This window comes from Diabrotica virgifera, chromosome 8, assembly GCF_917563875.1.
Source record: "Diabrotica virgifera virgifera chromosome 8, PGI_DIABVI_V3a".
Lineage (NCBI taxonomy): Eukaryota > Metazoa > Arthropoda > Insecta > Coleoptera > Chrysomelidae > Diabrotica > Diabrotica virgifera.
The window spans coordinates 158,378,253-158,396,222 of NC_065450.1; the positions used below are offsets into that span (position 1 = coordinate 158,378,253).

The 17,970-nt window shown below is 35.2% G+C and overlaps 2 protein-coding genes across 4 annotated transcripts in view; both read right to left on the minus strand.

The window, feature by feature from the left end:
• The window catches only part of LOC114340667 (glucose dehydrogenase [FAD, quinone]), a 328,247-nt gene that overhangs the window by 86,886 nt on the left and 223,391 nt on the right, over window positions 1–17,970 (minus strand). The gene's annotated exons all lie outside the window — the stretch shown is intronic.
• LOC126890411 (glucose dehydrogenase [FAD, quinone]-like) overlaps window positions 8,528–17,970 on the minus strand; it is a 263,810-nt gene continuing 254,367 nt past the window's right edge. For both annotated transcript variants that reach the window (XM_050659316.1, XM_050659315.1), the window contains exons 7-8: window positions 14,512–14,902; window positions 8,528–8,866 (exon numbers count right to left, since the gene is read on the minus strand). In XM_050659316.1, the coding sequence (XP_050515273.1) occupies window positions 8,593–8,866; window positions 14,512–14,902 (665 nt within the window). In that variant the 3' untranslated portion in view covers window positions 8,528–8,592. The remainder of the gene's footprint in view (window positions 8,867–14,511; window positions 14,903–17,970) is intronic.

Sequence of the window (17,970 nt, forward strand, 5' to 3'; positions counted from 1 at the left end):
TACTACAAACGATTGCAAAAGATGCTTATGTATTAAAAACTCTCGCCAATGACCAAGTAAAAATAATGCCTCAAAATAATGAAGTCTACTCTGTCATAACAAAAGCACTAGAAGACAAAAATACTGAATTTCATACCTACCAACTCAAAGAAGATCGCTCATTCAGAGTTGTACTAAGAAATGTACATCCATCTACAGATATCAACGAAATTAAGGCGGAAATCCAAAGCGTAGGGCACGAAGTCATAAATATCAATAACATTCGTCAATCAGGTACTAAAAAGCCATTACCACTGTTCTACGTTGAACTAAAACAAGCCGAGAATAACAAAGATATATATGAGATCGATTCATTGTTGAACTATAAAGTAATTTTTGAACCTCCACATAAAAAGCGTGTAGTACCTCAGTGCATAAAATGCCAACGCTACGGCCACACCAAAAATTTTTGCTACCTTTCTCCAAGATGTGTTAAATGCGCGGGTAACCACAGATCTGATCAGTGCTCTTACAAAGAAAGAAACAACCAGGTGAAATGCGTGCTGTGTGAAGGAAATCACCCAGCAAACTATAGTGGGTGCTTAGTCCACAAAGAGCTGCAAAAAAGAGCATTTCCACAACTGAGAAGCAAACCAACAAGTCAGCCTGTCCAATCAAACCAACACTTAGTAGTCCCGAATGTAACCTATGCTCAGGTAGCAACCGCTGGTAATCAAATACCATCAAATACAGCTCCCAGTCTTCAACAATCCACTGACATGCTCGAACTTAAAAATATGATCAAACAATTGGTAGAACAAATGAGCACAATGTTAAACCTCTTAACCGCTCTCATTGCTAAAAAACCCTAAGATGGAGGCGTTTCTAAAACTAGCTTCATGGAACGCCAATGGCTTATCACAACATACACAGGAAATCAAATACTTTCTACACCTTCATAAAATAGATATACTGCTAGTATCCGAAACTCACTTTACACAAAAAAGTTACCTTAAAATTCCAAACTATACTATATATACTACTAATTATCCAGATGGATCAGCACATGGAGGCTCTGCTATTATAGTTAGAAATACAATAAAACATCATAATGCTGGCGAGTACCAAACAAATCATATTCAAGCGACCAATATTGTGGTTGAAGACTGGGATGGACCACTTACAGTATCTGCGCTGTATTGCCCCCCACGACACTCTATCACAAACGAACAATTTAAAGATTATTACAATTCACTTGGGAGCCGCTTCATAGCAGCAGGGGACTATAATGCCAAACATACCAGGTGGGGATCAAGACTAATCACTCCGAGAGGTAGAGTTCTCTTAAATATCATAGAGTCAAATAATATGGATTATTCATCAACCGGCGAACCAACATACTGGCCCTCGGACAGAAATAAAATACCCGATTTGGTCGATTTTGCTGTAGTTAAGAACATCCCTAGGTCTAATATAAAAGCTACATCATGCTACGAATTATCTTCTGATCACTCGCCTATACTATTCACAGTTGGAACCCAGGTACTTATTAAAGAAATATCCCCCTCACTTTATAACAGACGCACACACTGGCCAAAATTCAGATCTATCCTGGAGAACAAGGTGTCTCTAGACATTCCACTAAAAACCAAAGAGGACATTTTTCTTGCTGTGGAACAACTAACTACAAATATCCAATCAGCTGCCTGGCAAGCAACACCAACAATACAAAATAAATGCATAATAAATGACTGCCCACAAGTTGTCAAAGAAAAAATTTTGCTAAAGAGAAGACTGAGGAAAAGATGGCAACAGACCAGAGATCCTGCTGATAAGCGTAGATTCAATAGTGCATCAAGGGAATTAAAAAAGCTCTTCGAAGATCTCAAAAACCAATCACTTCAGTACTACTTGGAAAATTTAGATTCCACTAAAGATACCGATTATTCGCTATGGAAAGCCACGAGAAAACTGAAACAACCCCAGAAACCGTCACCTCCAATTAGAAAATCGGACAGAGAATGGGCTCGTAGTGCACAAGAGAAAGCAAGTTGTTTTGCAGAGTATTTTTCCGAAGTATTTACTCCCAATCAAGTGAATTCACCTGTGGAAGTAGACGTATTCTCATTTCTTCAAAGTCCATATCAAATGAGTTTGCCTATTCCGAAATTTAAGTCGTCCGAAGTCATCTTGGCTATTAATAATTTAAACGATAAAAAATCTCCAGGGTACGATTTGATCAGTGGAAAAGTATTGAAAGAATTACCTATCAAATGCATAAAACTTATAACGTTTATATTCAATGCCATATTAAACTTAGGTTACTTTCCTGGTCAATGGAAAGTGTCTCAGATAATAACCATTCTAAAACCGGGGAAACCTCAAGAAGAAACTACATCGTACAGGCCAATCAGCCTCTTGCCAATCACGTCTAAAGTTTTCGAAAAACTATTAGTAAAAAAACTCGAACCCTGGATCAAAAATCTAATTCCAGACCACCAGTTTTGATTTCGATCCCATCACTCAACAATCCAACAAGTTCACAGAGTGGTAAAACATATAAATGCTGATTTTGAGGCCAAAAGGTACTGTTCAGCGGCATTTCTTGACGTTAGGCAGGCATTTGACAAGGTATGGCATGAAGGCCTCCTATACAAGCTAAAAAAGACATTACCGCACAGCTTTTACATTCTTCTTGAGTCATATTTGTCAGGTAGGTGTTACTTTATTAAATACCAAGATGCAATTTCCAAACTTTATTCTATTACAGCTGGCGTACCACAGGGTAGCGTGCTGGGACCTACCTTGTATCTCTTGTTTACCGCAGATATACCTCCACCTCTTCAGGAACCACTAGAGGAGAGACCACTTACAGAAAAAATGATGCTAGGAACATTTGCCAATGATACTGCAATCCTAGCCTCACACACAGACCCTATTTATGCCTCGCATATCCTTCAAGCGTATCTAGACAGAGTACAAATTTGGTTTTTGGAATGGAAAATTAAAGTGAATGAAGGAAAATCTATTCAAGTTACATTTACAACGCGAAGAGGAACTTGTCCTCCTGTAACTTTAAACAATCACCAATTACCATCAGCCAACGAGGTAAAATATCTTGGTATTCATTTGGACAGAAGTCTCACATGGAGGAAACATATCTGGACCAAGAGAAAGCAACTAGGTCTCCAATTCAGAAATATGTATTGGTTAATGGGCCGTTCATCAAGACTATCTCTGGATAATAAATTGCTGCTCTATAAGGCAATACTTATGCCAATCTGGACATATGGGTTGGAACTATGGGGAACAGCCAGTCACTCCAACATCGAAATCATCCAACGCTTCCAATCAAAAACCCTCAGAACCATCACTAATGCACCTTGGTACATCAACAATAGAATTATTCATCGAGACCTTAAAACTGATACGGTACAAGAAGTCATCACAAAACGTAGCGCTGCTTACATTGCCAAGTTGGAGGATCATGAAAACCAGTTTGCACTTAACCTCCTAGACAATTCCCAAGAACAGCGTAGGTTAAAGAGGTTCAAACCATTGGACTTACCATTTAGAGTAAACTTTTAAACTAATGAGTTAGTAGTTATGAAGTGTAATTATTTTGTACAGAACTTTATAAAAATTGTACTTTGATTTTGCCAGTGGGTAAAATCTAAATCTTTCTTGTCCTTAGTCAATGTAATTACTTTTGTTTATTGTTGACACTCAACAGATTGCAAAATAAATAAAAAAAAAAAAAAAACTTCCTGGTTAAGTAACGCATTGAGTTAGTGAACCAATTGGGCTACGACGCATTAAGTCGGAGCCTGCCATCTCCAGTCGGTAGGTGGAGTCGTTGTATGAGTCTGTGTGTAGTTATTAATGTTTTGATTCCGTATTAACAAATATCGTGATTGCTTCTTGTAACACTGTTACTGCATTTTGAGAGTAGTAAATACAATTTTGTTCTTTTTTTACGGACAACCGCCGAGGCGGCTTTCTTCGGGGGGCGGAACGGAGTTCGGAATATTATTTTATTTGATTATTGTCTATTTTACTTTTTATTGGAAGAACTTTGGAGAGATACAACTCACTTTAACTCATTATGCAGGAAAGAGTCAAGGAAAAAGGAGCATAGGGAGATGTAAATATTGTGGCTGCGCAACGTGAGAGAATGGTACGGATGTACGTCAAATGAACTTTTCAAAGCAGCCGTCTCCAAAGTCCGTATAGCTACGATGATTGCCGACCTCCTTCGCGGAGATGTCACATAAAGAAGAACATTGGAAGAACAAAAATATATTTTTTATTATTGTATCTGTGTTTTACAGAATCTCTTGTCGGAAACAACTACCCGTTACAAATTGCCGTCCCAGCAAATGTGAGAAGTTACAAAAGGAAAGCGTAACAAATTGACGCCCTAGAAATAATAAAGTGACACTTTATCTGACAACGGTAAACACAGACTCAGTACCAGGTGCCACGACAGGTTCCTTGTGTATAATATATTCGGTCCAGGACATTAAGGCGCGGCCACATAGGCGCGGCCGTTTAGGCGCGGCCGTTTAGGCGCAGGGACATTTAGGCGCAGGGACATTTAGGCGCAAGGACATTTAGGCGCAGGGACATTTAGGCGCAGGGACACTTGGGCGCAGGGACACTTGGGCGCAGATACATTAAGTTAAGAGGGGTATTCAGAAGTGGAACTTGTAGAATGAATATACCTACTTAAAATATAATAATATAAGGTATGCAGGTAAACAAAATTTGTATATAATCCGGCTCTGCCCGAAAAGGTGTAAACTTTTGGGACATTTTATGGCCAGAGGGATTATACAAGTATAATATTTCCCCGAAAAAAAAAAACCACTTAGTTTCTTTTGTCCTCTAAAAGAAACAATCCCACAATAAACATTGTATTTTTTTTTTCTTAGAAGGCAATATACAGTTTAAATATTTACAACCCCCATCAGTAGATTACAATGGTACTTACAGGTAATTAGCATCGTGATTGGCCGCCGTAGGATTATTACAGGTATATAAATACTATAATAAATACAGGTAAACATGTTCTCATTTAGTTACTAGTGTGCTAGCTTTCTGACAGTATAGCTGTTTGTGATATTTTTTGTGATTATTGTGGTGTTTTGTGAAAAATGGAAGTAGTTTCGCAGAAAGGAAACAAGAAATTTCATAGCAATGGGTATTGTTATATTTTTGATAGACTTAGTGCATGTGAAACAAAACAATTTTGGCGATGTGAGCAAAAAAACAACGGTTGTAAAAAACGTATTCATACATTGGAAAATGTGATTGTGAAGGAAATTCATCAACATTCACATGATAGTAATGCGGCTAAGGTTGAGGCTGATGTTGTGCGTACAAAAATGAGAATACGTGCTGAAGAAACAATGGAACAAACATCTCAAATTATTAATACTTGTCTAAATGAAGTTAACTTGTCGCAAGCCGCCCAAGCAGCTTTACCTAAAAGTACATCGTTGAAGAAAATGATACGAAGAAAGAGGAATCTAATAAATGCCGCACCTCCAGTTCCTCTACGGATAGAAAACTTGATTATTCCTGAAGAATATAGAACCTATTCAACAAATGGAGCGGCAGAAAATTTTTTGCTAGCCGATAGCGGTCCAGACGCAGACAGAATTTTAATATTTGGCCGAGCAAAGAATATCGATGAGGTGAGATATTTTGAAAAACTGTTAAGGTTTTGTCTCTTAATGGGACTATCCTTTTGTCTTTTGTCGGGAGGTAAATTAAAAATTAAAAAATTACCTTTATATTTAAAAAAAAAATGAAAAAATGACAGGAGTAAAGTGTGCTTTGGAATGGTCAAATTTCTACCGTTTTTTTGAAATATCTTGGTAATTATTAAATATTTTTAAAAAACTTTAGTATAAAAAATGTAGGTTATAAAGAGAAGTAACTTTTGTTTGTTTAACATTTTTTACGAGATAGGTACACTTTTGTCCTTTTTTTCAATATGCGTGAGCTCATGTGTTGGACCACATCAGATGTTTTCTACTTAAGTTATTTTAAAATATTTAATAATTAAGAGGATATTTCAAAAAAACTTAAAAATTACACGAGTAAGTGCGCTAAAAATGATAAAAGTGGACTTATCTCGTAAACCTCACTATATATACTTCGTATATGCGTGAGCTAATTATATGGCACGAGTTTGTCAAGTACCACACCAATTAGTGTTTATTTTGTTACAGATATTGGTACCATCGCAGCATTGGTTTGTGGATGGCACATTTTCAACGGCACCGCCTTTTTTTTCACAAATATATGTAATAATGGCCAAAAGATTTGGTGGAGTTCATCCTGTAGCATATGCATTATTGCCAAACAAACAAGGTGTCACTTATAGAAGAATGATAGAGTTGCTCAAAAACATAGGGCCAAATTTAAATCCAAATAAAATTTCTTGCGATTTTGAATTGGCAGCCATAAATGCCTTTCGAGATGCATTTCCAAATGCTCAGATGCTGGGTTGTTTGTTCCACCTTACGAAAAACTTAAGAAAACATTTGGGCGAATGTGGTTTGATGGGTCGTTATAATAATGATGCTGATTTTGCTCTGCACGCGCGTATGATAACGTCGTTAGCGTTTATTCCAGTACATGATTTGGATAACGCCATTGAGGAATTATCCCATTCATTGCCTCCAGAATTAGAACCGTTGCTGCAGTGGTTTGAAGATACCTATGTTGGACGTCCAAATCGCCGCGGGAATGGAAGGCGGCCTGCCATTTTTGGCCCAGAATTATGGTCCGTTCACAATCGTGTTTTGTCTGACACAGACAGAACAAATAATCATGCCGAGGCGGCACATAGGCGACTACAAATAGAATTAAGTATGAATCATCCTAGTATTTGGAAATTGATTGATGGCTTAAAAACAGTACAGCGAGGTAGGGACATGTTTTTGAGCAACTGGTTGCTGGTAATGAACCTCCAACGAAAAGATCCAAATATACTCTTGCCGACGTAAGAGTAAAGAATCTTGTACGAGACTACGAAAATAGAAACATTATTGAATTTCTTAGGGGCATCTCTCATAATTACGAGATGAACGCATAATAGTACTGTTATTATCATTATTTTAAATATTATTATTGCTACAATAGATTGTTATTAATTATTAATTAGGTTTTACTAAGTGCGGATTACTCTTGCTATGTACATACCTATACGAATAGTTTGTGTTGAATATGATTGTGACCTTTATTGTATAGAATAATAATAAACTTGTGCTTGAAATGAACTAATTCTACTTTATTATTCAATAATTTTCCTAATGTATCTACGCCTAAATATCCTTGCGCCTAAATGTCCTTGCGCCTAAATGTCCCTGCGCCTAAATGTCCCTGCGCCTAAATGTCCCTGCGCCTAAACGGCCGCGCCTAAACGGTCGCGCCTATGTGGCCGCGCCCTAATGTCCGGCTCCGTAATATATTGCCCGTCCAAAAAAGAACTGCAGCACGAAGCCGAAAAGGTCGGCTTAGATTCCAAAGTAACCGAATAAGAAGCGAACCAGAATAGGACCCGATAATAGGGATGGCGGTTTTTGACAAAACACCGGTTTTCGGTTATACCGGTTTTTTTTGCTTACGGTTTAACCTGGCGGTTATAACCGGCCCAAAAAAACGGTTTTTGGAAAAACCGGTTTTCGCTTTTTTTAATCCAATAGGTTACCAAGTTACATTTAGAATACACTTTAGTTTGCGATACTCCATTCGACTCGATATCAATATGATCCAAAATTACTACTATCGAAAGAACATAATGTATTAGTTTTAACACGTTTGTATATTTGTAGAATAGGTACATTTTAACTCATTTAATACTTCCTGTATGAGTGTATCGTTTTGAAAACATAACGAAATTCTTGAAAATTCGTATTCGTAATCTGTAATTCGATATTCATACTCAGAGCATTATGTTTGGTAATCAGAAAAAGTCATTTACCCACTTTCAATGTCAAGAGTTAAGTGTGAAAAATAAATGATGTTTGCGTCTAATTTAAGCAGATCGCTTCTTATGTAAATATTATGATTACAAATACCTTTTCAAGGAAATATTACAATAAAATTTAATAATTGTTTCTGGCTGATGTGAGATTACACTTTCAGTTTGCTTCTGTATTTTATAAAATAAAATAAAATTTGAATTATGTTTTTGTTTGGAATAATTACTTGAGAACAATAATTATGATTGGGATCCAAAATAATACCTAACCTAATCCTAATCACCGTAAAAACCTAATAACCGGTTTTTACTTTAAAAAGAAAAAACCGGTTATAACCGGGACAAAAAAACAACCGGTAAAGCCGGTTATTGCGAAGTAAAAAAACCGGTTTTAGGTTTAAACCGGTAGGTTTTTCCCATCCCTACCAGATAAGGAACCTAACCCGAATATGAACCGCATATTAGCAGACTATTTAGGGATTGCGGCAACCTTGTTACGAACAGCGCAAAATTCTAATGGTCCGACTATATCCGTCAAAGAAAACGCCTTCATTTAGGGGCTTTCAACTATATTTATTATTATTATTACCTATATATAATTAATTTAATGTATACAGTTAGTTTTTGCCATAATGTCCCCATCTATGATGAATAAAGTCAGCGCATCTCTCAGCAAGCATGACAATTGGAGCATTAGTATTAGAGCTTGTAACCACAGGCATAGCCGAAGCGTCTGCTACTCTCAAATTGTGGAGACCAATAACCCGAAGTTCTTCATCTACAACAGACCATTCGTCGTCAGTGGAGCCCATACGAAGTGTACTGGATTGGTGATTTTCCGCAAAAGTGTTGTAACGGATTGCACAGCGCCAGTAATCATCAGAATCCCAGCTGTAACATAAATATATAAAGTAATCACTGTTAATTTCAATGTCATTATAAATATAATATTCTTTTTGAAGTGAAAACTTCTTTTAGTGACGTTGTGCCATTTTTGGGTGGGGAAAAAGAACTGAACTTTTAGAAGGCATATATTTAAATAAAAAGGCAACATATTACCAAAAGATTTTATAATAATGCAAAATACGTTAAATAAAAAAGAAAATAGACAAATACTACCAAAAGTAAAACTCAAATAAGGTATTTAGGATGGTATACTTGAACAAACACAAAATACAAAAAAAGATAATGAGAAGTATTATTGTGGTATAAGGTTCAGAAAACTTGATTAAAAAGGAAGTAGCAGTAAGATAGCTGCAAAAGAGGGAAAAAAGGGAAATAAATCGGAGGATATTGCTGGAAAGTTGAAAGTACACACATAAAGGAGAAAAAAAAAATAAGTAGTACGGACATGAAAGAAGGCTAACGGTAGCAGGTGGATTAAAAATAACAGAATCAGTGCCAGACACCAAAGGAAATGATTTGTACTTAGAAAATCCCACAGGAAACACATAGACGAAGCAATGTTAAAATAAGATTTGAAAGACAGAGAATCAGACTGTAATAACAGATAAATTAAGTTAAAAAGTATGGCATATTATATCCTATAATCAATTTTGCTTTATGCAGGGCAGATCAACCGCAGATGCAATTTTCATTATAAGGCAGTTGATGGAAAAATACAGAAATGAGGAAACAAAAGCTCATATGGTATTAATTAATCCTATAATAATAGTGATACGCACTAAATAATAAAGGAGTTCCCAGTGTATATGTAAAGATTCTGAGAGATATGTATGAGGGAGTAACAATTAGTGTGAGGACAGGTGATGTGGAAGAAACTGATAGATTTCGTGTAAAAGTAGGATTGCGCCATGGCTCGCTGCTTCTCTTCTTCTTCTTAAGGTGCCGAGACCGCGTGTCGATCGTTGGCTCTCATGTTTCCCAGCATATTAACAATCATTGTCTTATTTACAGGCACAGGAAATAGTTCAGTGCTAGTTTTCCCAAATTATTGGCGTAGGTTTTTAAGCCAAGAAGTTGTACGGTGGCCCACACTTCTTTTTCCCATTATTTTACCTTGCATGACAAGGTGAAGTATGTCATATTTTTCAATAACTGATCTTCAGAATACGGCGGTAGACCAACATCTCCAATGCTTCTAGTTTTTTTAAAAGCGATTCTGTCAGGGTCCATGCTTCAACCTCGTAAAATAGTACTGGGAATATATAACATCGAACCATTCTTATGCGAAGTTCCAAATTTAGATCATGACTGCCCAGGATTTTTTTAAATTTCATAAAAATTGTCCTTGCTTTGGCAATTCTACTTTTTCTTTCTGTACTAGGGTTCCAGCTTTCATTAATATGAGTACCCAGATATCCACCATTCGGTTTAATAACGCTTGAAGATGTTCAATTGATCCTGTCAGTAACAAGGTGTCATCTGCGTATCTCATATTGTTCATAAGCATACCATTAATGAGTATTCCCTCTTTTGCGTTTTCCAAAACTTCATTTAAGATTGTTTCAGCGTTAAGATTAAACAACATTGGTCATAATATACAGCCTTGTCGAACTCCACGCTTGATTTTTACTTCTTCAGAGCACTGATTCCCAACCCTAACACATGCAGTCTGGCCCCAATACAAATTTGCGATTATTCTAATGTCCCTGCCGTCCAGACCGGTAGTTTTGAGAATATGTAGCATTTTTTCATGGCGAACTTTATCAAAGGCCTTTTCAAAATCAATCGCGCACATGAAAACGTCATGATTTACATCTCTGCATCTTTGAATTAAAACTTGGGTTGCGAATAGTGCATCACGCGTTCCAAGGCCACAGCGAAAACCGAATTGAGTACTTGAGATTCTTTCCTCAATTTTTTTATATGTTCTTTGATGAATTATCCTGAGAAAAGTTTTCAATACATGACTCATTAGGAAGATGGTGCGATAGTCGCTGCATTTTGTGGCTCTGTGTTTTTTTGGTAGTACAACAAATGAGGATTTAAGTCAATCTTTAGGATTTTTTCCGCTTTCGTAGATTAAGTTGAATAATTTCGTAAGTATGTTAATGCCCTCGGTACCTAAAAGCTTTAGTGTTTCTACGTAAATCCCATCTGGTCCGATCACCTTGCCGTTTTTTGCGTTCTTTACAGCGTATTGCACTTCTTCCTTAGTTATTGGAGTACCGCTTATGTCATTTAGCGTCTCTAGTTCGCTTCTTTCATCATCGAATAAATCCTTTATATATTCTGTCCATCGTATTAGTTGACCTTCGATATCGATTATAATTTTTCCGTTTTTATCTTCGATTAATGGAGGGTTACATTTTTATTCAGTCCTGCAACTTCTTTCAGTTTTTTGTGCATATTGAATGCGTCATAGATACGCTGGTAGTTCTCAATTTCTTTACATTGTTGTTTATGCCACTCTGATTTAGCTGATCTTATTTTTCTTCGAATGATACTGTTTAGCTTTTTGTATTCTGTCAGATTAGAATTCTTATATTTTCTTCTTGCATCCATTAAATTCAATATCTCTTCTGTCATCCACTGTTGCTTATTCCTACGCTGATTTTCGATTAGATGGTCTTCTTGAACTTTTTCCAATGTTTCTTTGCATGACTCCCATAATTGTTCTTCTGAATTTTTATTTCCCAATTTCTGAAACTGATCTTCTAATTTATCGGTTACTATTTCTTTCACTTCCGCATTTGAAAGTTATTAGGAGATATTTTGGTATTTTTAATCTTTCTAAATTTAAGTAATACTTTAGCTGCTATTAAGTTGTGATTGGAGGGTACATCCGCTCCTGGATATGTTTTGGAGGATAAGATAGCATTTCTATATCTTTTTGATATACAGATATAATCAATTTGATTTCTTACTATTCTTCCACAAGTGTCCATAGGAGATTTCAGGTGTAAAGTCGTCGCTTAGGCAAGTCAAAAAAAGTGTTGGATATTACTAATTGTTTTTCTACCCAAAATCTAATCATTCTATCTCCACGGCCGTTTCTCGTTCCTAAACCAAACTTGCCAACGACATCTTCTTCACTACCTCTTCCAACCTTGGCATTGAAATCCCCCAATACAATGTTTATGTCTTGACTTCCTCTGAGTGATAATAAATAGTCTAGAGCTGAATAAAAGCTTTCGACAACTTCATCGTCATATTGTTGTGTAGGTGCATACACCTGAATGATGTTTATGTCTGTACGATTTGTTTTTATTTGTAACATTATTAATCTATCTGAGTATAGCACCATATTTTTTACTGCTTTTGCGACATTTTGTTCTAAAATAAATGCCACACCATTTCTATGTTGCGGACCTTCTTCACCAGAGTAGTAAATTTTATAATTATCTATCGTCATATGGCCAGAACTCGGCCACCTCTTCTCGCTTATACCTAAGATATTTCTATTATTTAACCTTCGCATTTCCGTGATCGTATTGTGAATCTTTCCAGATTCAAACATACTTGTAATATTCCAAGTCGCTATTAAACATTTCTTATCTATTGCCAAATTTGATGAATTACAGGGAATTCGCTTGCTGACGACTGAGGAAACCCTGCTGTCTCCCACGCCGAATCTTGGATTCCGAGTCCCATGATTAGTAAATATATTTACATTATCAACATCTGTCATCATGAGTTTCTAGGGAAGTTATAATCAGGTAGTTTCCCGTTGCTTTCCTGATTCCACTGCCGTTGACTGAATTTTCAGCTCATCCGCCTTCGGGGCCGATTTCTCCACCTCAGGACAATAGAGTGCCCTTCCGTACCTCCTAGTAACGGTTGATTGCTTATACCGGCGCACATTCGGTTTTTTTTAGGTTTAGGTTCGCAGTATCGCAGCCGGTTAAATCATTATTTGATTGTCGCCTGCGACTTTATGGCACCGCACCTGTTAGGAACCTTAGCCGCGAGCCACTAATGACACAGATGCTGTCCTGTGTCATGTCCTCAGTTGATCCGCCGGTACTTATTTGGCGAAGCCTTATTCGTACCTGTCCTGTATATCTACAGGAACGTTCCCTATCAGCCATTGGTACGCGCCGTGTTCCAGGTCCCCATCCAGGTCTGTCTTTCACAAAGTACTGAAAAACCCCTACCCAATTCAGAGCTCTTCCTCCATGCAAACTATACCCAGCGCGGGCTCGCTGCTTAGTTTTTATTTATTCTCGTTAGTTTTAGATCAGGTAACAGAGAAACTACAAGATTACATTCCCTGATGCTTAATGTTGGCTAATGATGTGTTGGTGAGTATAGTAATAGTGAAGGCGACTTAGAACAGAAACTGGAAAAGTGGAGATACACTCTTGGGAAAAAAGGTTTATTATAACTTAGTACGACAAAAACAGGGAGTATTTGGAATGCTCGCTTAAAGATGGAGTTAATACAAATAAAATGATATATTTGGATTGTGAATTGATTGTGAGAGTTTTAAATACTTAGGATTGGTATTACAGGGTAATGGGGAAATAGACAGAGATTCATGTAATATAATTAGGATTGGATGGATGCAATGGAAGGACGCGAGTGGTGTATTATGTGACAAAAAAATGCCAATGAAGCTGAAGGGAAAATAATATAAAATAGCCATAAGATCGGCTATGATGTACGGAACTGAAAGTTCAGCAATTAAAAAGAAAGAGGAACAACGAATGCATAATAAAAACCCTGTATAATAAAATTAAAAATTTAGCTATTCTAATGATTCTTAACAATAGTAGAGTATATTAAAAATCATTTGAACGTAAGTAGAGTTTTAGATGTCAAACTACTACAATTCTACAGGGTGTGAATATTGCTACGAAATTAATAAAAAAAGTAATTATCTTTTAAAATACCCTATATAATATTACAAAACCTTATATTTTATGAAAGAAGACATCGAAGAGAATCCAAAAATGTAAAAATATACAGGGTGTCCCATTTAAAAAAACGAAGTTATAAGCAACTTCCGGTATAACCGGAAGGTGCAAAGAGATGAAAATATTTTCATTTAATAGATCATCCTTCAAAACCCCTTTATTCCAATTTTCATGATTCTGTTGCGTTTAGTTCTTGAGATATTTCTAATAGGCCAGTTATCTGCCTCACCCTATATACTTAATATATTTACGGTTTTACTTGATTTCTTTAAAAATACTTCAAAAAAATACTCTAAATACTTCACCACCCTAAAAAAATTCAATTTGGAGTTCAATACTCCAAAAAAAATTTTGGAGTTCTTAACTCGATATTTAATTATTAAAATTAATTATAAAAAAACTAAAATTACTGAAAAGGAATATAATGCATGTGGTATTTTTGAAAAAGTAATCGAACGACTTTTAAAATGAGGTATCACTCAACCTCCCTTCCCACTAAAGATTTTGGGGGTTGTGTCCGCCCCCGCTGGAGGGTTAGTGTAATTTAGTTGAAAACTGGTCTATAAAATGTCCCCCTCACAAATAAATTTGACCTGTTTTTGTATATTTTTAGATTTTCTATAGGGACCAAATTATAGGGGTGGCAACTTTTTAAATTGACACCCTATATAACATAATATGTATAAACACCCTATATAATATTATTATACTTACGTGTATTGGTCGGCGCAGGTGCCTTGAGTGACATTGTCAAAAACAAATTGCACTGTGTCTTTTAATGTTGTACTGTTTACAAGCCTTTGAGCAAGTCTTATACCATCAATTATTCTATCTTCATCTTCTTTTACCGTTAAATAGTTTCCTACCAGATGTGGAGGTGCAAGTGGATCTTTAGACTTCAGCGTAATTCTACCACGACTCTTGGTGTGTAAATTAACAACACTGATTGCAACATGTTGTGGTTTTTGGGGATTGGTTGGATCAACTGGTTCATCAACTGCGCCATCTGGTGAGCAAGTATTTTGACTCAAAGAGAAGAACATTTGAATATCTGGATCATCTGCTGTTGTATATTTAGATGGAAGTCGACATGTAACCGTAATTCCTACAAACAATAAGAAAAATCATATTTATATTCATATTTTAATTTATATACAAAACAAATTAAAAAAGTACATAAAAAGTAAACAAGTGATTACCTCAATTAACTAATATAATTAATTTGGGATATTAAACTAATTTGTTTATCGCCATTTTCAGATCATATATTATTTAAAAGTTACTGGGTATCATTTTGTGTTATGGTCTACAATTTCTTACATTTCTTATGTTTCTTAACTTTTTTTGTTTACACATACATCTCTTATTAACTAAAATTATTTGTGTTATATATTTGCCGATGGGATGGTCGTAGTCGTACATATAAATAATACAAAATAAAACCTCTAGAAGATCAGAAATAACAGCTACAACGATCTGAACAGGATAATATCGGCCAGAATCTACATAATATTATAATCAATTCCGCCATGGTCACCATATCAAACGAAGTTTTAAAAATAAAAAGGATTGGATGACCGATAAAATTAATACTAGACCTTCTTCAACAAAGAAGCAAGTGGAAAATAAAGACGAAACGTTACTTATACAGGGTGAGTGGGGAGGAATGTGCCAAACATTAATACTGTATAATATACGTAAAAATAATCAAAAATAACTCATATGTTGTTATTCGATTTTCATTTGTTTCCGAGATACGGGATGTTAAAATTTTTCTTACAAACTGACGATTTATTTATTGCTCTAAAACCGGTTGAGCTTTGCAAATGAAATTTGGTGGGTTTTAAGACATAGTTATTGCGCATGTTTTGACACACAATTAAGAATTTTATATTCACCATTGGCGCGCGTACGGGTAATAGTCTTAAATTTTTTAAAGATAAAAATGGTACGCCATTGAAATATTTCAAATTAAAAATATTTCTCGAATTCCTCGTTTAATTTGTGATAAAAAATCTATCTTCCTATTTTTTATGCGACGCGTGGTTTTCATGCAAAAAATAAAATATCTTAACGCTTACAAAGTTTTCGACGAAGTTTCTATATGAATGTGTAGAAGCTTATTTCGAATACTTTGGAAGCGTTAAGATATTTTATTTTTTTGCATGAAAACGAACCGTCGCATGAAAAAATGGGAAGAAAGATTTTTTATCACAAATTGAACAGGGAATTCAAAAATAATTTTTAATTTGAAATATCTGATTGGCGTACTATTTTAATTTCTTTAAAAAATTTCAGACCCTTACCCGTACGCGCGCCAATGGTGAATGTAAAATTCTTAATTGTGTGTAAAAAAATGCGCAATAACCATGTCTTAAAACCCACCAAAGTTCATTTGCAAGCCTCAAACGGTTTTAGAGCAATAAATAAATCGTCATTTTGTAAGAAAAATTTTAACATCCCGTATCTCGGAAACAAATGAAAATCGAATAACAACATATGAGTTATTTTTGATTAATTTTACGTATATTATACAGTCTTAAAGTTTGGCACATTTCTCCCCACTCACCCTGTATATGTATTATGTACCTATATATACAGTGCGGTGGAATGAGTGTTGCCCCCCCCCCTGTTAACTTGTTTATTTTAAGAATATAAGCAAAACGCTCGGACAGGTCGATTTTTAAACTAACCATAGTATATTATAGCATCAACGTTTCAAACTTTACGCGCTCCCTCTTCAGGTGACTTTGATTTTTTTAAATGGGAAAGTACATCATGTGACACCTCATTTAAAATATCTTAAAATACTGATTTGAAAAATGTACAATACTTTAATCCTGTTTGAGAGCGTAGGCGCAAAATTTCGGTCGAATTCTTTCTAAATGCAATAATTTTTTTCGAATCCTGAAAAAACTAATAAATATTTTTGAAAAATTTAAACGCTGAATGAAATATTACAGTATTCTCGATGGTCCAAAATCCCTGAGAACTCCTATAATGTTTATTTTAATAATTCACGGTGGTGAAAAAAGAGAAAATTTAGTGTGATTTTTAATTTCAAATATATCATTCAAAAGAAATTTTTGTTTATTCTAAGGGACTGTCAGCCATCGGTAATAATCTAATCTTTCATTCTGCGTTTAAATTTTTCAACTTATATTCACTTCAATATTAATATTAGTAATTTTTGAAAATTTAACTTTAAAAAATTTAGTATCTTAACTTAAAATTCATCTAACCTATACATGGCTTTTTAGTCATTTTTTTGAATTAATTTTAATAATTATTTACGAATATAGAGGTCGCTTAAAATTGTGGTACCTTCTTTATCATTTTAATAAATGACAGTCTTCCTCGGCTGAGCTGTTCACGTGGGCTCTAAAATGGTTTGACTCAGCCTTGTTGTCTTTTTAATTTAAAAAATAATTTAGATGTGATTTATTCATTTTAAGAGGTTGTTATACCCAATATCTGTGGATTTTTCCCAGTATCCATGTTTTTATTGTGTCGTTTAGCAATTGCTCTTCTATGAAGGTTTTATAACAGGACGTAAGTTTTTCACTCATTTTTTATATAAAAAGATCTTATCTTAAATGTCCTTTTAGGAAGCTCTGATGATGGCACGTTATGTGTTGAAAGTACTTAGCTGATAATAAAAAATTTTTTACACACTATCAAAAGTTTTTTGAGAACATACACCTATTTGCCGTTTTGACATATATATTTTCGACACTTTCGATCTCACTTCCATCTAAGTCGATTTTGATATCTTGATTTGTCATCACTTGTGTTTTATTTAAGTTCATTTTTAAACCAAGTTTTTCAGATTCTTATGTAAGTTCTTTTAGCATGTACATTAGTCCTTCGGTATTGTTGCTTATGAGTACTACATATATATCATCGGCAAATCGTACATGACTTAAAATCTGCCATCGATCCTAATTTCATGCAGCTCCCAATTAAACTTCTTGAACACATCTTTCAATGCAGGAGTAAATAATTTTGGAGGGATAGTGTCTCCCTGTCTAACTCCTTTCTCCGTTCTTATTTTGCTTGTTGTTAGACCTTGATACATTTATTTGCATAGTTGCATTACTGTATATTATGTATTTGAGGAGTATTCTATATATTAGTCCAGGAACCGAAGCATTTCACCTCGCAATTTTTACG